Source organism: Talpa occidentalis, unplaced genomic scaffold (genome assembly GCF_014898055.3).
Source record: "Talpa occidentalis isolate TD23 unplaced genomic scaffold, MPIMG_talOcc4v2.1 talOcc4.7, whole genome shotgun sequence".
Classification (NCBI taxonomy): Eukaryota; Metazoa; Chordata; class Mammalia; order Eulipotyphla; family Talpidae; genus Talpa; species Talpa occidentalis.
Window position 1 is genome coordinate 77,387,136 of NW_023605083.1, and position 23,760 is coordinate 77,410,895.

At 39.7% G+C, this 23,760-nt stretch overlaps 1 protein-coding gene across 3 annotated transcripts in view; it reads right to left on the minus strand.

The window, feature by feature from the left end:
• The window catches only part of LOC119231826 (contactin-associated protein-like 3), a 218,772-nt gene that overhangs the window by 52,886 nt on the left and 142,126 nt on the right, over positions 1–23,760 (minus strand). For all 3 annotated transcript variants that reach the window (XM_037493608.2, XM_037493607.2, XM_037493609.2), the window contains 2 exons: positions 16,403–16,509; positions 11,538–11,657 (listed from right to left, as the gene is read on the minus strand). In XM_037493608.2, the coding sequence (XP_037349505.1) occupies positions 11,538–11,657; positions 16,403–16,509 (227 nt within the window). The remainder of the gene's footprint in view (positions 1–11,537; positions 11,658–16,402; positions 16,510–23,760) is intronic.

Here is a 23,760-nt window from a genome sequence, read left to right on the forward strand (position 1 = left end):
ACTGCTTGTGTTGAGATAATCAGCCACTTGTGGTGTGAATGACTCTTTGTTTCCCCCATGGGTTAAATAAATCCCACATTGTTGTTCCCTGTACCTGAGTGGTCTTGCAATTGTGTGCATGGGTTAAAAACTCTGACAGTGACTGGTAAACTATTTGGACACTCTTGTTGGCCAGTTTTAGTGCCCCTTATTTCCCGCTATCAATGAGCCTATACTAATGTGGACAGAATACATCATCATAGTCAATAAGAGATATGTGTTATAATCTGTGCTCTTGGAAAAGTAAAAAAACCTCTGTGCCTCCATTTTCATACTTGACAAAGCTGGAAGCTGGAGCAAGTGGCATCAAAGACCGAACACTATCATTCTAGCCTGTTTGAATGCTGTAGGGGCAGGAATAGGACACTGTGCAGGTTTTCTAGGATCCCATGCAGACTGGGTAAAGGAGTCAGAGTCCTCAGTGGTTTTATGCAGGTCTTTTATTGGGATTTACCCGGTACACAGCAGGCAAGGGTGCTGGGGGGCCAGGAGGCTGGCAGTCCTCCCAGCCCCCAGCAAGTCTTCACTCTATCTGGGCTCTCCGGTGATCTCTGCTTCTCTCTCGACTGCTTCTTTCAGCTTCTGCTCAGCTTCTACTGCTTCTTTGCTTCTCTTCGTCTTCTGCTGGTGTCCACGAGATGCCGCCCTTAAAAAGCACAGTCTTAGCCCAGGTGAATCCCATCTACCTAGGCCCACACCCTATTCCAGGTGCCCGCCATCAGGCATGCATTCAGAACCGCAAGGATCCATCATCTAGCCTGATGGTGGGAGGGCAGAAAAGCCTGACATTTTTCCTTACCCTACAAATGCTAAGACCAATGACTAGGCAGGTTGCTGGTTCAGCTGCCCTCTGAGTGTCTGTGTCTTCCTGGTTTACCAAGACCATTTGCTTTGTCCAGCAGAAGACCTGAGTGTGCTGTATGGCCGATGAATGGGCAAGAGAATGAACTTTCCCCAGGAGTTTGTCTTTTTTCTGCTATGGTCACTGATAGGACTGGGCATGCCTGTTTTAGGAATTGATAGGACTGGGCATGCCTGTTTCAGTGTTGATAGAAGGTCAGCCAGAATAATGTTCCCTCAGAGGGTTGACAAGGATTCTTTGCAGGCAAAAGTCAGTATAATAGATCATCAAAGAGTAGCTTTCTATTTTTTTTTTTTAAGAAATCCTAGCATTTTGAAATTATAGAATTTTCTGTAACAAACACTATCTTCAAGCAAAACTTGTGACACATGAGTGTGTAACAATGCCACACTTACTTCCAAGCTCAATTTTGAGGAGCAAAGCAGAAAACAATGAAACCACCTCACCTTCCAAGCAATAAAAATGTATGTTACAGAAGTCATGGATTTTGTCCCAAAGGAAACTCTCCAAACCATACTTAGAGCCTCTTTTCACAAATTTCCAACAAGCATTGCTATCTACTTAAAAATAGCAAAGGCAGGATTTACAATATTAGTAACAACTGTAGTTATTTGAATTAACATCTGTCTATCCCCCAAGTGTGAAGGTCTATGAGAGCAATTCATTTACTTTTGTTCCTCAAACATAACATTTTTATTTTTTTGCTTCTCAGAGTAGTGCACGTAAATTTGTGGTTTAAAATGTATAGGAAGGGGCCTCCCTGGTGGCACAAGGGGTTAAGCATCAGCACTATGCAGCAATCCACAACTACTGCAGCAGGATTTTAATCCCTGGCCAGGGAGCTGACCCACATGGCACAGCAGACCTCTCCTGTCTCTCCCGTTGCTCTCCTCGGCAGTGTATTTCAGTCAATCTGCCTGTTCTGCTCCCCACCCTGTCTCTGGTGAATCCTCTCATCACCCCCACCTCTGGCCTGTACCCCAGTTCTTGTATGCATAAATAGATAAATCTTTAAAAAAATAAAATGTATAGGAAGTATGTAGGAAGAGTGAATATGCATGAATTAAGCGGATGACTGAAAATGTAACTATTTGATTAAGCAGAGACAGGAATTCTAGCAAGAAGAGAAAGGTGAAAGAACTTTATCCAAATAAACAAACAAAAAAAGCATAACAATGTGTGTATCTATTGATATCCATTCTATAGATTATTTAAAAATATTAAAAATAATTCTACCATACAATTCAGCAAATCTAATCCTAAGTATCTATCGAAGAATGCAAAATAACTAATTTATAGGGACACATGCATTCTCATGTTCATTACAGCACCATTTACATTAGCCAAGTTATGGAAATAATTTAAATGCTCAACAACAGAGGAGTGGATTAAGGTGTGTGTGTGTGTGTGTATACTATTTATATATAAGATACACAATGGAATATTATTTAGCTATCAAAAAAGAAATCCTGTCATCTGTGACAACATGGATAGAACTGGAGGGCATTATGATGAGTGAAAATAGCCAGAAGGAGAAAGACGAATATCAGACAGAGCAATAAAAAGAGAGAAACATAGGGAAATAAAACAAATGGTCAGACAAAACCAAACCCTAGATGTCTGACTGTAAAATTGAGGCTACTGAAAGGGGAGGAGGAGGGTTGGGGGCACAGTAGGGAGGGGGCCAATTTGACTATGCTGAAGGACAAAGGGTGCCTTGGTGGATGTGGTGTGGTAACATACATCTGAAGAGAAGTGAACCTATCCTGCTGAAACATAGTGTTGTATACCAATGTTACCTCGATAAAAATTTTTAAATGCTATAACTGTGCAAAATATATTTAAATAATACAAAAATAAAATTAACATGAGTTGTATCTGAGGCTGATGGCCCTTTGTGTATACCATGATGCCGGGGGCCTGACACAATTTCTGATACAGGAAAAAGGCCATTTAAGAAACACAGTTCTTTGGTTTGCAAAAGGGTGACCGACTCAGGGATAATGAATAAGAAGAGCTGGATCATTGACCTGCTGAGCCAGTGAGTCAGGATCTGAAAGCAGGTGGGCAGAGTGCAAGGAAGCCTGTCCTGGGCTTGGTCAGCAGCCCACAAATGATCCTCACAAACCCAAAGCTGGGTCAATGAGCCAGCTGCAGTCCACCTCCTTCATGTGACCACTGTTCTTGGGGTGCAGCATCTGAGTCTCCGAAGCTCAAGGTTTTAAAATAGAGCCAACACGGCTGTATTTAGAGTGTACAAACACCCCGTCTAGGTGGAGTCACTGTTGTTCTGTTCTCATCCTATCACCATGGAAATGCTGTTCTTTTTCTCCTGTATAGAAAGGGAATCCAGACCATTTGTGACATGGGTGGAGCTTGATATATTATGCTAAGTGAAATAAATTGGACAGAGGAAGACAAATACCATGTGATTTCACTCAGATGTGGAATATAAAGAACAAACAAAGCAAATGAACAAATAAAACAAAACAAGACCGTTTTTGAATCCAGAGAATAGACTGCTGGTTGCAGAGGGTAAGGGGGTGAGAAAAAGAGGAAAGAGGGCTAATTATACGTTGATGGAGAGTGATCATGATGTAGCGCATGCAGGTGTGGAATTATACCGCTGTACACCTGAAATGCAGGTAATGCTGTAAACCAATGCTGCCCCAATAAAAACGTATTCAAAATTTCACAAGCAGTGCAGTCAAAATAGTATTTTTTTATTTTGTTTTGGTTGTTTCTTGCATGAAAGGTATTAAAATTACATGCATATAGTTCATCCTTTCCTAACAGCCCAGATTTTTGAAGGCTCTTTGCAAGGACAAAATTCTAACCATTGGTTGAGAATTTTCATTTTTCATATTTGCCAAAGTGTTAGTACTTGTTTCTAAAAATTAGAGAATGATTAGTTGCTCACAGGCATTGCAGCGTTGTGGACAAGGCAAAGTGTTCAGGTGGAAGTATCTCCAGACCGGGAGCCCATGACCAGGGTCTTACTTCTCTCTTTATTAATAACTAGATTTGTCAGAAGGAGTCTCATACAACCCCATCAGCAAATGCCAATCAGCAAGGACCTTTATATTATAACCTGGCTCATTTCTTGTATTTTTCCCAGGAACAAATGGCAATTAAAAAAAAAAAATTTTGGGGGGCGGAGCAACATGGCGGCGAGGAGACGCTGCGAGTAAGATCTCCCATTAAAAAAAGTGAATAGGGAGGAAAAGCGGCAGGTCCCAGTGAGAACTGGGACACGGAAGATAAACGGGTGACGCCAGCGAACTGCCCGAAGAAGAAAGTGGCCATAAAAGAGGACCAGAAGGGAGGGAGCGCAGAACCTGCTCCCCTCCCCGCCCACAGAGGCGACTCTCCGACCGGCAGAGAGGAGGAAACAACAAACAAGGCAAACAAGAAAAACGGACGCAGCAAGCGGGACTGTGAGTGGAAAGGAACTATTTCAGCCACCACACCCCGTGAGGGAGCTGTGGAGAACCCTGCAGGATCGCCAGGGCGGTGAGCAACGGCTCCGGGCGCCATTAGAGAAGGACAAAGACCCCCGGAGAGAACGCGCACACAGCCCGGGCTGCCGGTAGCCTGCGCGGATAGCGGCGCGCTCGGCGCGCTTGAAAAGCAGGTGCCGGCGGACGGCGGCGGGTCCCGCGCTTGCGCAGTCAGGCGCGCTGCGGCCGGCGACTAGCTACGACTAGGCTTGCGGGGAGGCACGGAGGTCCTCACTGAGGTGAAGGTCCCTCCTGAGTAAGCAGGAGGCGCCCAGGCACGGGAGCGGTGCAAAAGGCGCCCTTCCGCGCCACTGAACTGGGCTACAGCCCGCGTCCTGGACTGAGGGCTTTGGAACTGAGACCCGGGGCACGAAATTAGGGGCGTGGGTTACGACGGTGGGGCAAGGCAGAACAGCACCCCAAAGCCGTTGAGGTGTACCCTACCATCCCGCTTGCTCCCTGTCCCAGGCGTGGAAAATCAGCTCCCCAAGGGCTCTAGGAGAGATCTCTGGCGCCACCTAGCGACTTGTAGACAGCACAGGCTCCTGAAGGAACTAGTGGCCAGCTGGGGAGTTAACCCACACCGGCCCTTCCGACAAGTAGTCTGAGCCCACAGGGAGAGCGAGCACCCACAGCCAGGGAGACCAGGCACGCAGAAGAGTGTGCCTGAAACGGACGCTCAGGGAGTGTGTCCAACATCACCATTTTAGAACAGGGACATTTCTTCAGTAAAGACTACCTGCAGAAGGCTTCCTCAGGAGCCAGAGGTGAGCGGGGGAAGTTCGCCCACGCCAGACCCCCTCTGGCCTGCAGTCCAAGCCCAGAGGGGGAGCAGGAACCCACCGCCGGGGCAGACCAGGCGCACAGGGGAGTGTGTCCCCACATCGACATTTAAGGACAGGGACCTTTCTCCAATAAAGACTGCTTGAAACTGACAGATGACTCCAGGAGGAACCAGAGGGGAGAAGAGAAGCCCACCCAAGATGCCGGCCAGTCCCAACAACACAGTGTCCCAACGCATACGGCAAATTAGAAAACAGACAGTAGGGAGGAGAAGACCACACGCAACCTAGCAACTCTCCAGAAGAAAAGCCACCCACAAAAGAAAACCAGCCCCCAGATTGCAACGACAGTAATTGGAAATTCTGAGCCTTCCAAAGAGAATTTAAAATTGCCGTGATTAAAAAATGACAGAAGTCATAAAGGAAAACAATGATAAGGAAAAAAATCAACGATCAGAAGAATGAAATTGAGTCCCTAAAGAGGGAAGTAAAAGAAATGCAGGAGATCAAAGAATTAGTGGAAGAACTAAAGAATTCTGGGAAAAGCAATGAAAGCAGAATTGATGAAATGGAAGAACGAATAAGTGCTCTTGAAGACACAGAAATAAAAGACCAAAACAGAAAAGGAAAGAGAAGTACGAAGGAAAAAGAATGAAGAAAGACTTCGGGAACTATCTGACTCCATGAGGAAAGGAAATATAAGAGTTATAGGAATCCCGAGAAGGGAGAGAGAGGAGAAGTGGAACAGAGAAAATATTCAAAGAACATAGAAGTGAAGAGAACTTCCCAAATGTGAAGAAGGAGCTGAAAATTGAATATACAAGACAAGAAGAACACAAACTTCCACGACGAAAGAAAAAATACAGCAAGACACATAATAGTAAACTCCCAAGAGCCAGGAAAGGAAAATAATGAAGCTGGCAAGAGGGAAGAAACAGATAACATTCAAAGGAAAGCCAATCAGGCTGACATCAGACTTCTCCGAAGAAACACTACGGGCAAGGAGAGAGTGGAGGGACATAGTCAACAGACTCCAAGAAAACAGATGCAACCAAGAATACTCTATCCCGCAAAGCTCTCCTTCCTCTTTGAAGAAAGAATATGGACCTTCCCAGACAAACAGAAACTCCGGAATTTCATTGCAACTAAACCCCCACTCCAAAAAATACTACAAGGAGTCCTAAGCCAGAACCTCAGAGGGACGAATAACAATGAAAGAAGGCCAAAAAAAAAAAAAAAGTTATTAAAAGAATAAATAAATAAATCAAAGGAAAGACAAACACAATGCAAATACAGATGTTAACATATCAATATTAACTCTAAATGTAAATGGACTAAACTCTTCAATAAAAAGACACAGAGTTGCAGCCTGGATTAAGAAACAAAACCCAACCTTTTGCTGTCTCCAGGAAACACATTTAGCTACAAAAGATAAAAATAGGCTCAAAGTCAAAGGATGGAAAACAATCCTACAAGCAAATGGGCCAAAAAAGAAAGCAGGAACAGCTATACTTATATCAGATAAAACAGATTTCAAACTCAAAGAGATAAAAAGACCCCAATGGTCACTACATTATGATCAAGGGGACAATACTTCAAGAAGAAATAACACTTTAACATATTACTCACGAAACGAAGGAACCAAAATATATCAGACAACTGTTGTCTTCTCTGAAACAGACATCAGAGAAAACACATACGTAGTGGGAGACTTCAACACACCACTATCAACAATGGATAGATCAACAAGACAAAAAATAAGTAAAGTAACCAAAGCTCTAAATAAGGACCTAGAGCAATTGGGCTTAACAGACATCTATAGAACACTAAACCAAAAAAACGGAGTACACATTTTTCTCAAGCGCACACGGATCATTCTCCAGGATCGATCACATACTGGGTGGGGCACAAGACAACATCAACAGATACACCAAGATTGAAATCATATCAACCATCTTTTCTGACCATGAAGGCATCAAACTAGAACTAAACCATAAAAAGAAGGCAAGGAACTTTCCTACTCATGGAGATTAAAAACCACACTACTGGAAGACCTCTGGACTAATTGAGGAGATCAAAGAAGAAATTAAAAAATTTTTTTGAAACTGAACGACAAGGAGGACACCAATATCCTAAATGTATGGGATGCAGCAAAAGCAGTAATAAGAGGAAAATATATAAGCAATAGAAGCTCACATCAAGAAACAAGAAGAACTCAAAGAAACAACCTAATCTCGAAGCTCAAAGATCTAGAAAAAGAACAACAAAAAACCAAAACCAGTAGAAGAAAAGATAATAAAAAAAGCAGAAATAAATGAAATTGAAACTAAAAACTCCAAACAGATCAATGAAACCAAGAGCTGGTTCTTTGAAAAAATCTATAAAATAGACAAACCCCTAGCCAGGCTCACAAAGGAAAAGGGAGAAAGCACAAATAAACAGGATCATCAATGAAAGAGGAGAAATCACAACGGACACAAGCAGCAGAAATAAAATAATAATCAGTAACTACTATGAACAGTTATATGGAAATAAGTTTAATAATCTAGAGGAGATGGACAAATTCCTAAACATCTACAATCACCAAAGCTAGATAAAGAAGAAATAGAACACCTAAACAGACCAATACAATTAGCGAAATTGAATGGTAATCAACCTCCCCAAAAACAAAGCCCAGGACCTGATGGATTTACAAATGAATTCTACCAAATTCAGAGACAATTAGTGCCTATCCTTCAAACTCTTCCAAAAATTGAGAAGGAAGGGACAATACCAAACACGTTCTATGAAGCCAACATTACACTAATACCAAAACCGAACAAGGACAACACAAAAAAGGAAAACTACAGGCCATCTCCCTAATGAACAGATGCAAAATCCTCAATAAAATTTTAGCCATCAGAATCCAACAATGTATCCATAAGATAATTCACCACGACCAAGTAGGATTCATTCCAGGGGCACAAGGATGGTTTAACATCCGAAAATCAATCAACGTTATCCAACACATCAACAAAAAGAAATATAAAAACCATATGATATATCAATAGATGCTGAGAAAGCTTTCGACAAAGTGCAACACCCATTCATGATAAAATCCCTTGAAATTCTTGGGATACGAGGAACATACCTCAACATCATAAAGGCCATCTATGACAAGCCAACAGCCAGCATCATTCTCAATGGTGAAAAGCTGAAAGCAATTCCATTAAGATCTGGAACAAGACAGGATGTCCCTCTCACCACTGCTTTTCAATATAATACTGGAAGTCCTAGCCAGGGCAATAAGACAAGAGAAAGACATCCAAGGAATCCAAATAGGAAAAGAAGAAGTCAAACTATCACTATTTGCAGACGATATGATATTATACATAGAGAACCCCAAAAACTCCACAGAAAAGCTAATTCAACTCATCAATCAGTTCAGTAAAGTGGCAGGATACAAAATCAACATGCAAAAGTCAGTAGCCTTCCTATACACAAACAATAAATCTGAAAAGAAGAAATCAAAAAAACCATCCTTTTGTTATTGAAACAAAAAAAAGGGAAAGGTCTAACAAAAGAGATAAAGGACCTATACAGAAAAAAACTATAAAACACTTTGAAAGAAGAAGAACACAAAGAAATGGAGAGACATCCCTGCTCGTGGATGGAAGAATAAACATATTAAAATGGCCATCCTTCCAAAAGCAATATACAGATTCAATGCTATTCCAATCAAAATTTCAATGTCATTCTTCAAAGAAATAGAACAATTATTGATGAAATTCATATGGAATCACAAAAACCCGAATAGCCAAAGCTCTCCTGAAAAAAAAAAGAAGGAATGGAGGCATTACACTCCCAGACTTCAAACTATACTACAAAGCCATACATCAAACTGCATGGTATTGGAACAAGAACAGACATACAGACCAATGGAATCGAATAGAAAATCCAGAAAAAATCCACAGATTTATGGTCAACTAATCTTTGACAAAGGAGCAAAGACTATGCATTGGAGCAAAGAAAGTTTGTTCAATAAATGGTGCTGGGAAAACTGGGTCGCTACATGCAAAAGAATGAAGCTTGACCACTACCTCACACCATACACAAAAATCAACTCAAAATGGATTAAAGAACTAGACATAAGACCTGAAACCATAAAATATATAGAAGGAATATAGGCGAAACACTACGTGATCTGCACATCAAAGACATCTTTACAGACACATCACCCAAAGCAGTGATAGTGAAGGAAAGATAAACAGCTGGGACTACATCAAATTAAAGAGCTTCTGCACAGCAAAAGAGACAATAACAAAAAGAGAAACCCCCCAACTGGGAGAACATTTTTGCACCCAACACTAATGATAAAGGACTGATCACAAAAATCTGCAAAGAGCTGATGAGACTCAGCAACAACAAAGAAAATAATCCAGTCAAAAAATGGGCAGAAGAGCTAAAAAGAAACTTCTCTGAAGAGGAAATGCAATGGCCAACAGGCATATGAAAAAATGTTCAACATCACTTGCCATCAGGGAAATGCAAATCAAAACTACCATGAGATACCATCTTACACCAGTGAGAATGGCACATATTAAAAAAACTAGCAACAACAAATGCTGGCGAGGGTGTGGAGAAAAAGGAACTCTTCTGCACTGTTGGTGGGAGTGCAAACTGGTCCAACCCTGTGGAGAGCTGTGTGGAGATTCTGGACCTACTAAACATAGAGTTTCCATATGATCCAGCAATTCCACTCCTAGGTATTTACTCAAAGGACACAGAAACATCAATTCCAAAGAACACCTGCACCCCTATGTTTATAGCAGCACTGTTTACAATAGCTAAGCTTTGGAAACAACCCAAATGCCCAAAAATAGATGACTGGATCAAGAAGATGTGGTACATATATACCATGGAATATTACTCAGCATTCAAAAAAGATAACACATGCAATTTGCAGCAACATGGATGGCGCTGGAAGGGATCATGCTCAGCGAATAAGCCAAAAGAAAAAGAAAAATACAGGATGGTCTCACTCATAGCAGGAATCTAGAAACTTAAATAAGGGACCAGGAAATGAATAACTATAAGAAAGTGAAAATCAAAATCAACAAAAAACTATGAACCAGAGACACTTTTAGGGGGGCGGGGGCGGGAGGGGAGGGATTGGGGTCAGAATGGGGGGGCTGCAATTGTATGGGGAATATAACAATAAAATTTATAAAAAAATAAAAAATAAAAAATTAAAAAAAAAAACTTTTGATTAAATAACTTGCTGCAGAGATTCTTGAGTATTTTTTGGTCTTTGGACTGAATTTGGTGTTTCTTGTCTTTAGCACATTGCTTTCCTTATGGCTCTGAGTTTCATAAAAGTCCTTGGTATTTAATATTATTTGGAAATCTTTGCTGAAAATTTTGTGTTTTTTAATTGAAGTAACATTGTATTATAATATTATATAACTTTCAGGTGTGCATCATTGTAAATCAACATCTATCTATCTATTATATCTTCATTAAAAGTCCGATTCTGTCCTTCACTACACAGTTGAGCTCCCTTTTTTTTAACTCCTGCTCTCCATCTTGTTCTTTTTGGGTGTGTGTTCCATGATCCACCTGCTGTTTCATCTCAATCATAACTTATGGAACCTTAAAGCATTTATCTTGTCACAAAACAAGAATATACTAATTTCACATTTTTTTTTTACTATGAGGGTTATGCAATTATGAACTTTTATAGAAAAATGTAATGACCCCTAAAGCAATGTGATATAATAATCTGTATCTAATGCCTGTTAATTTGTAATATAATTCTTATTAGTTATTTAGTATTCTTTGATAATAAAAATTTATATGGCAATATCAATCTCTCAATTATCATCCATAGTTTTCATGAATCTATAAACAAACACCCACACACACCTCCACAAAGAAAATATATAGGCGCCCATGAACACATTATTAAGGAAGTATGTAAATTTCAAAAACCTTTTTCATCTCCTAGATAAATTCATGTGATTAAAAACTCAAATAAATCCAAATGCATGTTTTCACAAATTTAAAGTCAACATTTTCTTGTAATTGGCATTTGAGTTGATATAACAAAGTTTATGCTTTTTCATTTTAGATTTGTAAGTAAAGATTTATTTTTGCATAAAACTCATTTCCAAAAATAATGACCTAACTTTTAATTACCACCTTGTAATTATTTTATATATCAACTTTAATACTTCTGAGTAAACATATTACAGTTACAATCATAATGCACATGTGATAGAGCTGCTACTAGGTAATCTCAATTTTTCCCATCTTGGTTTTGCTGCAGCACATGCTTATACAAGTTTCATTCTCATAAATAGCTTATTAGCATACCTGTCATGTTGCAATATACAAGAGTTGGTCCAAGGGGGCCGCTTCCATCGGAGTCGACATAGTAGAGCCCTGAAGAGTTGGCCCTGTGCATGTAGACTTCACAGGACTGCTCATAGAGTGCTGCAAAGAACATGGGACTCAGCAGAGGGTCTGGAGCCCCCCCCCACAATGCGGCCAAACGTGCACTACTTTCCCTCAGAGACACTCATTCTGTGATCCTTCATTACACTTTCCCTAGGAGCGAGTTCCCTGATTCAAATATGCAGCATGGAGATTCTGAAGCATAGAGTGAAACACTTTAAAGAGTTATCACAGAAGGACACGTTGAAGTAAATCTTACTTGCTCCTAGGAACACAAGATTGTCATAAAACCATGATAACAGGAATAAAGCCACACATATATATGGGCAACTAATCTTTGACAAAGGAACAAAGAATATACAATGGAACAAGGACAGTTTGTTCAATAAACGGTGTTGGGAAAACTGGACACCACATGCAAAAGAATGAAACTAGACTACTACCTCTCACCATGCACAAAAATCAACTCAAAATGGATAAAAGAACTGGACATAAGACATAAAACCATAAAATATATAGATGAAAATATAGGTAAAATATTACAAGACATACATCTCAGTAACATCTTTAGTAACATCTTTAAAGACTCATCACCCAAAGCAAATAAAGTTAAGGAAAAGATAAAAACCTGGGCTTATATCAAACTGAAAAGCTTCTGTACAACAAGAGACATTAACCAAAACAAAGAGACATCCTACTGATTGGGAAAAAAATTTTGCACTCTAGACAAGTTCTAATTCTGCCCCATAATATCTAGTTGTAACAGCATGGTCCTCAGGGAGGTTCTAGGTTCCCTGTCCCACCCTAAGAAAGAGTGATGCTGAGCAAGGAAGAGTAGCTGGAGAGAAGACTGGGAGAAGGAGGGAAGGCAATCTAGGAGACATGAAAAAGAGAGACATGTGAAGAAGCTGTGCTTACTTCTCGGCCTTGGACTTGTACCAGGGACTTTGGGGACATGGAAGGAGACACTTGAAGTGAGATGTGGGTGAGAGATCCAAGGGGATACTGACAATGGCAGCCTTTATCTTGACTTGTTTTGATTTTGCTCTTTTCCTCCCAGATTTGCCTGGCCCTTTTTGCCCCTTTCCTATGGGTCCCCACCAGAAGGTGCTTTAGACTAGGGCAAGCTTTTGGGCCTCAGCGGTCCTGCTTCAGGCCAACCCTGTTTGGCTGGACATTTACCCATGAGGGGATCGGTAACTTTGGGTGTTTAATTGGAAGTGAATTATATTCTTTGTCTTCCTCTTTATTGCACACTAATTGTGTTTAAGTTATTTCTATTAAAGGTCTTACTCGCTAGAGTATATTCTGTTTTGATGCAGCAGATGGCAGGACCCATTTAGAGCAGGCAGGTTTGGGGATCCTGGGGTGACTCTCACCCTGCTTTGTAACATTAACACCTGAAGCACACAGGCTTAACCTCACTAAATGATCTGTTATTATCTAATAATCATGTTGATTTTTTAAATTACTTAGTAATTATATCCTTTGTTTACTTAAAACAGTTTACATGCAAAATGTATTTTTAACAAGATGCATTTTACAAATCGGCAACTCTTCATTGTTTTAAAAAGAAACCTCCTTAAATACTTTGAAAGTAATTATTCAATAAAGTGAAATTAAAAAATAAATATATATGAAATCCTTATACTTTCAATTTATCCTGATTCATACTTGAATTTTTTAACATGTAAAATAAAAAATTTGCTATTTCAAGGGCAAGTGATTAATATCTGCAGGCGATGGGCTTAATTAATACTCAGAATAAGTTTAAATGAGTAATTAGCTGAATAACATCTCCTGTGGACATCATTCTATACTGACAACATTTAGAAATCACTCTTCAATCACTAGTATTCGGGAGATATCTGAGTATTTGTATAAGAAACCTCACTGTGATGGATGGTACTATAAGTAAGAGAAATTTCTAACTAAACCACCTAGCCTCTGGTTTCTAAACTGTCCAGCTCCTTTCTTTTCTGGAAAGCAGATAATAGCTGCCAGGAGAAGGGCACAAGATGATTCTGGCACAGTGTTGGGCTGGTCTATGACCTACAATCAAAATTGGATCCACACAAGACTTGGGTGTTAGTGAGGTAAACTCACAAAATGGAGTGAAGACAGGCAGGGGTGAGGATGTGAGTGTGTGCTACTGGGCCTGGATGGATCCAGAATGAAGGTCTACATTTTTAAAGTCTGTGCAAATATTTCAAATAGCTAGGAAAATCCCAGAGAGGGCATGAGGATTGTTTTTCTCTTCTCACAAAATAAGATTTAAAGAATATTTGTTTGGGCCCCCCCGGTGGCTCAGTGGTTGAGCACTGAGCTGCAAAGCTGCCCACAGCCTCTGCAGTGCTGGTTCGATGCCAGGCCACTGGCAAGGGTCCCACATGGCACGCAGACCTCTCCTGCTGCGCCTGCTGCTCCCCTAGCAAGTGTACTTCATCAGTCTGCCTGTTCTTCTCCCAGCTCTGGTCTGGTGAATTCTCTCACCCTCCACGCTTCTAATTGTACCCAGTGCTTGTATAAATAAATAAATAAATAAATAAATCATCTTTAAAAAAAAAAGAATATTTGTTTGGCCAGGATTTTACAAAAGAAAGCATTTTTTTCTAAATAAAATGTTATGTCAAATCATATTGACCCAAATCAATAGTGTGGCTTTTATCATCCACTGAGGGACATGCAGACAACCAATTGGGCAATATCTCATCTTCATTTAGTTATTTTAGTTAGGGAACTATAATGAAGTCATTTCCATAGGTAGACCAAATTATAAACCACAAAGGAAAGATCCTTTGTCTAAATCTTTGTCTAGATCTTTATCTGTATCTTGATCTATATCTACAACATCTAAATACCTGATAATTTTTTAAATCAGAATTGTGTGGAATGAAGCTTAGGGCAGTTACTGACAACATTCAGAAATCATTCTTCAATCACTACTATTCAGGAGATATTTGAGTATTTGTGTAAGATAGCTTGTAAGATAGTGATGGATGATGCTATAAGTAAAAGACTTCTCTAACTAAGCCACTTAGCCTTTGGTTTCCAACATTTCCAGCTCCCTTTTTTTCTTCTTAAGTTTTATTTGCTAACTATTTATATATGATGAGTTGTCCTGGGAAATTTTAGCACTGTAATATGAATAGAGGTGCAGGTGGAATTTTCAAGGGATGAACTCTCTGAATCTGCCGAGAGGCTCTAAGCTCTTCTGCTGGGGACCCAAGTTCTCATCTTAGTGCCAACCCCTGTTTCCCTGGGAAGAGTTCTTAAAAGTGCAGTGTGGTCTCTCGTAAGAGTTACTGGATCTGGTGGGATGGGTGAATTTTCATGTCATGCTCTTTCCTCAAGTCCTACAGCAAGGAGAGTTGCTATGGGAATTCAGAAATGTCAGTGACCACACGCAAATAGGGAAAAACAAAAAGGAAAGTCAATAATCAGAAAGCCATGAGAATTCCAAGGGCTTTCTCATTAAACTTCTAGTAGCTAATGTTCAATAAAATTTTGTTAGTTTTTAATTTGTTAGAGTAATTCTTAAGAAAAAAGACTGGTATTCAAGATAGAAGAACCATGATAGAGAGTCAGTGCAGAGTGCTGGCTTGGAGCTGCCTTACCTTGGACTTACCTCACTCCTTTCTCAAGTGTGACATGTAGATAGTAACACTTATTTCCTAAGGCTGTTTTGAGGATTAAAGGAGATTAAAGGTGCACAGAACTAGAGTGCAGACACAAGGCAAATCCCAGTATGTTCACCATCACTGTCCTCTTCAAAGAACATTAGGTTAGGTTTGCAAGGGACCTGAACATTTGCCTGGCTGATTGCTGGGATACCGAAATCCTACCATTCTAGCTCCCATCCAGTGCTTCTTCTGAAATTCTCTTGTTTAATTTTATAAATACTGAGGACCTAATATCACATCCTTTTGATTTTAGCAGTCAGAACCTGAGATATAAAATTGGGTTCAACTCAAAGAACAAAACCATATATACTATTGAGCATTCTAGATTCTTTTTAACTCTTTACAGTATTTTCTTCTGTACTATTTTCCTTTGCCTGTTATTTTTTCTTCTTTATGATTTGATATTACATATTTTAACAATTACTTTATTTTATAAATAAAATATATTTTATTTATCTACTTTATTTATCTACCTTATTTTATAAATAAAAAATATATTTTAACACTACTTTAACATCACTAGGAAATAAAAGTGGCCAAATATAAAAGAAAAACTGGTCTCTAAAATATCTGATTCTTCAGTGTTGTTGCTTTCTAGCACACAGTTGCAAAAATAGACACATATACACAAAATTAAGACAAGGAAAAATAAAGCTACATGAAATTAGGGCAACCCAAATGCCCAAAAATAGATGACTGGATCAAGAAGATGTGGTACATATATACCATGGAATATTACTCAGCATTCAAAAAAGATAAACACATGCAATTTGCAGCAACATGGATGGCGCTGGAAGGGATCATGCTCAGCGAAATAAGCCAAAAAGAAAAAGAAAAATACAGGATGGTCTCACTCATAGCAGGAATCTAGAAAACTTAAATAAGGGACCAGGAAAATGAATAACTATAAGAAAGTGAAAATCAAAATCAACAAAAAACTATGAACCAGAGACACTTTTAGGGGGGCGGGGGCGGGAGGGGAGGGATTGGGGTCAGAATGGGGGGGCTGCAATTGTATGGGGAATATAACAATAAAATTTATAAAAAAAAAAAAAAAGAAAATTAGGACAGAAAGGACAAGAAGCAAAGTATGAGGCTTACAGGAATGGCAGGTTGCGCCCATGTAACCAGTGTGACTACAGTCGCAGGAGAAGGTGTCCCAGGACTGGGAACATTTACCACCATGTTCACAATAGCTGGGCAAGCACCTAGAGGGAGACAGACACACTGCTATTTGCCACATCTGGCCATGAAAATGTGCATCTCAATACAAACATGTTCTGGGCCTCCCTGGTGGCACAAGGGATTAAGCACAGCACTGTGAAGTGATCCACTGCCTCTGCAGCATAAATTCAATCCCCCAGCCAGCCAGGGAGCTACCCACATGGTGCAGCAGACCTCCTCTGACTCGCGAGCTGTTCCCCTCAGCAGTGTGTTTCCATCAGCCTACCTGTTCCACTCCCCACTCTGTCTCTGATGGATCCTCTCTCTCCCGTACCTCTGGCCTGTATCCCAGCTCTTGTATGAATAAATTAATAAATCTTTAAAAAAATACAAACATGGTCTGATGAAAGGGATGAATGACAGTGACTTGAACAGAAAGATTTCAATATGAACAAAAATTGTTGAGTCTGTCATCAAGATTTCCCAACATAATACCAACCACCATGGACTAATAAATCCATTAGATGTTATTAATTGCCATATATTTGGAGAAGATACATTTTCTACACATCTCATTATATCAGAACATCTGTTTGCTTTTTCACAAATACAAGAAAAATATTAGCATTCATGGTCCAGGATATAAATGACTTATAGTGACCACATATAGCACATGTTTCCTTCCTGCATGCATGTTGTTGAAGCGAGGCCTGCAATACCTTGAAAATTCAGCTGATCTTTGAACATGTGACCCACTTGAATCTTTGGGACATAACTTACTTACAGCAGGACTTTTCTTTGGTGATTCTGAATCCTGTAACCACCACCATATCAAGAAACCTGGGCTTCTTCCCTTGGTCTAGTTGTCCCTGTAGATTCAGCCAGCAGATAGCATACCCAGTACAAATATAAACCATCCAGCTGCCAGCTGACCCCCAGGAGACTGCCAAGCATGAGAGAGTCCAGCAGCAACCACAGAATTGTTTTTAGCCACAAACTTTTAAGAAAAATTATTGTGTAGTCACAGCTAACGAATGCATGTATTTAACATTATAATACATTGTCCTGTGGACTTAGTAGTTAATGGAAAGTTTAAAAGAAGGAAAACAAACAAACAAAAAAATCTATCCAATTTGCATCACAATTTGGGTCAAACTGGTGATGCCTTTAGGAATCAGATCGATAAATCACTAACACTGATACTTTAAATAATTTTCCCTCAGATAATTGAATAAACCATAATATAATTCAGATAAACAAAATAAAAATAAAACTTATGTATCATGGAGATTGTGACATCTCACTTGTTAAAACTGGAGGTGAGATTTTAATGTTTATGAGATTAAAAAAATCAATTAAAAGCACTTTGTGAAATTTTCCTGATTTTTACAAATAAATTTTATCTTCAACAAAATGTTAGCAAACTGAATCCAAATATGTATAAATTTTGTAAAACCAAATGGAATTTTTTGCAGGTGTGCAAGGTTGTTCAAAGATTTTAAAAACTAAATTTGAAAATTAATATAATCTAGAATATCAGTGGACTAAGGAAGAAAATTATATGGTCATATCAATGGATGGAGAAAAACAGTTATTCTTATTAATCATGTATGAACATGATATTGAAAGTCTTAGCTCATGCAATAAGTTAGACAAGAAAATTAAGCAAAAAGCATATGGACTTGAAGGAAGAAATTAAATTGCCTTTTTTTTTTTACACATAATATGATTGTCTATGCAGAAACTGTCAAAGAATCAACAGCAACAACAAAATTCTGTAATGCATATGTGATTACAGTAAGGTTATTGGACACTTTTATAAATGAGCAATAAATAATTGGAATATAAAATGAAAACTGCATTATTTATATTAATAAAAAGGAGAAAGAAATACTTAGTTATAAATCTAACAAAATATGTCTTAAGATATAGATGAAGAAAACTACAAAGATACCTAGGAGTGGAATTGCTGGATCATATGGAAGCTCTATGTTTAGTAGGTCAAGAAATCTCCACACAGCTCTCCATAGTGGTTGGACCAGTTTGCTCTCCCACCAACAGTGCAGGAGAGTTCCTTTTTTCCCACAACCTCAACAACATTTGTTGTTGCTAGTTTTCTCAATATGTGCCATTCTCACTGGTGTAAGATGGTATCTCATTGTAGTTTTGATTTGCATTTATTTACTCAAAGGACACAGAAACATCAATTCCAAAGAGTACCTGCACCCCTATGTTTATAGCAGCACTATTTACAATAGCTAAGATTTGGAAACAACCCAAATGCCTAAAAATCGATGACTGGATCAAGAAGATGTGGTACATATACACCATGGAATATTACTCAGCATTCAAAAAAGATAAACACGTGCAATTTGCAGCAACATGGATGGAGTTGGAAGGGATCATGCTCAGCGAAATAAGCCAGAAAGAAAAAGAAAAATACCGGATGGTCTCGCTCATAGCAGGAATCTAGAAAACTTAAATAAGGGACAAGGAAAAAGAATAACTATAAGAAAGAAAATATCAAAATCAACAAACGGGGGGGCGGAGCAACATGGCGGCGAGGAGACGCTGCAAGTAAGATCTCTCATTAAAAAAAGTTAATAGGGAGGGAAAGCGGCAGGTCCCAGTGAGGACTGGGACACGGAAGATAAACGGACGACTCCAGCAAACTACCCAAAGAAGAAAGTTGCTATAAAAAAGGACTAGAAGGGAGGAAAGCGCAGAACCCTGCTCCCCTCCCCCGCCCACAGAGTCGGCACTCTCCGACCAGCAGAGAGGAGGGAAACAACAAACTAAAATGACCAACAAGAACGAACTACCCAGCAAGCGGGACTGTGAGTGGAAAGGAACTATTGCAGACACCACACCCCGTGAACGGGAGCTGTGGAGAACCCTGCAGGATTCACCGTGGCGGTGAGCGCACGGCTCCGGGCGCCATTAGAGAAGAACAAAGAGACTCTGGAGACCCGCACACAGCCCCGGGCCAGCCGGTAAGCTTGCGCAGAAAAGCGGTGCGCTTGATAGCGGCTGCCCAGGTCCCCGCACCTGCGACCTAGGCTTGCGGGGAGACGCGCGGAGGTCCTTCTCACTGAGGTGAAAGTCCCTCACTAAGTGAGCAGGAACCAGGCGCCCAGGCACGGGAGCGGGTGCAAAAGGCGCCATTCCCACGCCACTGAACTGGGCTACAGCCCGAGTCCTGGACCTGAGGGCTTTGAACTGAGACCCGGGGCACGAAGTTTGGGGCGTGGGTTCTCCACGACGGTGGGGCACAAGGCAGACACAGCACCCCAAAGCCATTGAGGTTTACCCTACCATTCCCGCTCTGTTCCCTGTCCTACGGGGTGGGGGGGGGCGAAAAACAGCCCCCAAGGACAATAGGAGAGATCTCTGGCACCACCTAGCGACCAGAAAAAAAGTCACTAACACCCCATAGAACAGGGAAATTTCTTAAGTCTGCTTGAAAAGGGCAGAAGGCTCCCGGAGGAGACAGTGGCCAGCTGGGAAGTTAGCCCACGCCAGGCCCCTTCCGACCAGCAGTCTGAGCCCACAGAGGGAACAGGCACCCACGGCCGGGGCAGACCGGGCGCACAGAAGAGTGTGCCTGAGACCGGATGCTCAGGGACAGAGTCCCAAGTTGCCATTTTAGAACAGGGACATTTCTTCAGTAAAGACTTCCTGAAACCAGCAGAAAGCTCCCTCAGAAGCCAGAGATGGCTCCTGGAGGAGCCAGAGGGGAGCGGAGAAGTTCACCCAAGATGCCGGCCAGTCCGAGCAACACAGTGTCCCAATGCATACGACAAATTAGAAAACAGACAGTAGGGAGTAGAAGAACCACACACAACCTAGCAACTCCTCAGGAAAAAAGCACACCACAAAAAGAAAACCACCCCCCAGATTGCAACGACAGTAACTTGGAAGAACTTCTGAGCCTTCCAGAAAGAGAATTTAAAATTGCAGTGATTAAAAAAATGACAGAAATCATAAAGGAAAACAATGATCAGAAGAAGGAAATTGAGTCCCTAAAGAGGGAAGCAAAAGAAACGCAGGGGATCAAAGAATTAATGGAGGAACTAAAGAACTCTGGGAAAAGCAATGAAAGCAGAATAGAGGAAATGGAAGAACGAATAAGTACTCTTGAAGACACAGAAATAAAAAGAACCAAAACAGAAAAGGAAAGAGAAGTATGAAGGAAAAAGAACGAAGAAAGACTTCAGGAACTATCTGACTCCATGAGGAAAGGAAATATAAGAGTTATAGGAATTTCAGAAGGAGAGGAGAGAGATGTAGGAACAGAGAAAATATTCCAGGAGATAAATGAAGAGAACTTCCCAAACGCGAAGAAGGAGCTGAAAATTGATATACAAGAAGCAAGAAGAACACCAAACTTCCACGACGAAAGGAAAAATACAGCAAGACACATAATAGTAAAGCTCCCAAGAAGCCAGGACAAGGAAAAAATAATGAAGCTGACAAGAGGGAAGAAACAGATAACATTCAAAGGAAAACCAATCAGGCTGACATCGGACTTCTCTGAAGAAACACTACGGGCAAGGAGAGAGTGGAGGGACATAGTCAACAGACTCCAAGAAAACAGATGCCAACCAACAATACTCTATCCCGCAAAGCTCTCCTTCCTCTATGAAGAAAGAATAAGGACCTTCCCAGACAAAGAGAAACTCTGGAATTTCATTACGACTAAACCCCCACTCCAAAAATACTACAAGGAATCCTAAAGACAGAACCTCAGAGGGACGAATAACAACGAAAGAAGGCCAAAAAAAAAAAGTTATTAAAAGAATAAATAAAATCAAAGGAACGACAAACACAATGGCAAATACAAATGCTAACTTATCAATATTAACTCTAAATGTAAATGGACTAAACTCTTCAATAAAAAGACACAGAGTTGCAGCCTGGATTAAGAAACAAAATCCAACCTTTTGCTGTCTCCAGGAAACACATTTAGCTACAAAAGATAAAAATAAGCTCAAAGTTAAAGGATGGAAAACAATCCTACAAGCAAATGGACCAAAAAAGAAAGCAGGAACAGCTATACTTATATCAGATAAAACAGACTTCAAACTCAAAAAAATAAAAAGAGACCCCAATGGTCACTACATCATGATCAAGGGGACAATACTTCAAGAAGAAATACTCATTAACATACACTCACTAAACTAAGGAGCACCAAAATATATCAGACAACTGTTGTCCTCTCTGAAAACAGACATCAGAGAAAACACATATGTAGTGGGAGACTTCAACACACCACTATCAACAATGGATAGATCAACAAGACAAAAAATAAGTAAAGAAACTAAAGCTCTAAATAAGGACCTAGAGCATTTGGGCTTAACAGACATCTATAGAACACTAAACCTCAAAAAAACGGAGTACACATTTTTCTCAAGCGCACATGGATCATTCTCCAGGATCGATCACATACTGGGGCACAAGACAAACATCAACAGATACACCAAGATTGAAATCATATCAACCATCTTTTCTGACCATGAAGGCATCAAACTAGAAATAAACCATAAAAAGAAGGCAAGGTACTCTCCTACCTCATGGAGATTGAAACCCACACTACTGGAAGACCACTGGACTAATGAGGAGATCAAAGAAGAAATTAAAAAATTCTTTGAATTGAATGACAAGGAGGACACCAATATCCTAAATGTATGGGATGCAGCAAAAGCAATAATAAGAGGAAAATATATAGCAATAGAAGCTCACATCAAGAAACAAGAAAGAACTCAAAGAAACAACCTAATCTCGAAGCTCAAAGATCTAGAAAAAGAACAACAAAAAACCCCAAAACCAGTAGAAGAAAAGAAATAATAAAAAACAAAGCAGAAATAAATGAAATTGAAACTAAAAAAACAATCCAAAAGATCAATGAAACCAAGAGCTGGTTCTTTGAAAAAATCTATAAAATAGACAAACCCCTAGCCAGGCTCACAAAGGAAAAAAGGGAGAAAGCACAAATAAACAGGATCATAAATGAAAGAGGAAAAATCACAACAGACACAGCAGAAATCAAAAGAATAATCAGTAACTACTACGAACAGTTATATGGAAACAAGTTCAACAATCTAGAGGAGATGGACAAATTCTTACAACTCTACAATCACCCAAAGCTAGATAAAGAAGAAATAGAACACCTAAACAGACCAATTACAAGCAGCGAAATTGAAATGGTAATCAAAAACCTCCCCAAAAACAAAAGCCCAGGACCTGATGGATTTACAAATGAATTCTACCAAACATTCAGAGACGAATTAGTGCCTATCCTTCACAAACTCTTTCAAAAAATTGAGAAGAAAGGGACAATACCAAACACGTTCTATGAAGCCAACATTACACTAATACCAAAACCAAACAAGGACAACGCAAAAAAGGAAAACTACAGGCCAATCTCCCTAATGAACACTGATGCAAAAATCCTCAATAAAATTTTAGCTATCAGAATCCAACAATGTGTCCATAAGATAATTCACCATGACCAAGTAGGATTCATTCCAGGGACACAAGGATGGTTCAACATCCGAAAATCAATCAACGTTATCCAACACATCAACAAAACGAAATATAAAAACCATATGATAATATCAATAGATGCTGAGAAAGCTTTCGGCAAAGTGCAACACGCATTCATGATAAAAGCCCTTGAAATTCTTGGGATACAAGGAACATACCTCAACATCATAAAGGCCATTTATGACAAGCCAACAGCCAGTATCATTCTCAATGGTGAAAAGCTGAAAGCAATTCCATTAAGATCTGGAACAAGACAAGGATGTCCACTCTCACCACTGCTCTTCAATATAATACTGGAAGTCCTAGCCAGAGCAATAAGACAAGAGAAAGACATCCAAGGAATCCAAATAGGAAAAGAAGAAGTCAAACTATCACTATTTGCAGATGATATGATAATATACATAGAGAACCCCTTCAACTCATCAATCAGTTCAGTAAAGTGGCAGGATACAAAATCAACACGCAAAAGTCAGTAGCCTTCCTATACACAAACAATAAATCTGAAGAAGAAATCAAAAAAACCATCCCTTTTATTATTGAAACAAAAAAAATCAAATATTTGGGAATAAATCTAACAAAAGAGGTAAAGGACCTACACAAAGAAAACTACAAAACACTGTTAAAAGAAATAATAGAAGACACAAAGAAATGGAAAGACATCCCCTGCTGATGGATTGGAAGAATAAACATTATTAAAATGGCCATCCTACCAAAAGCAATCTACAGATTCAATGCTATTCCAATCAAAA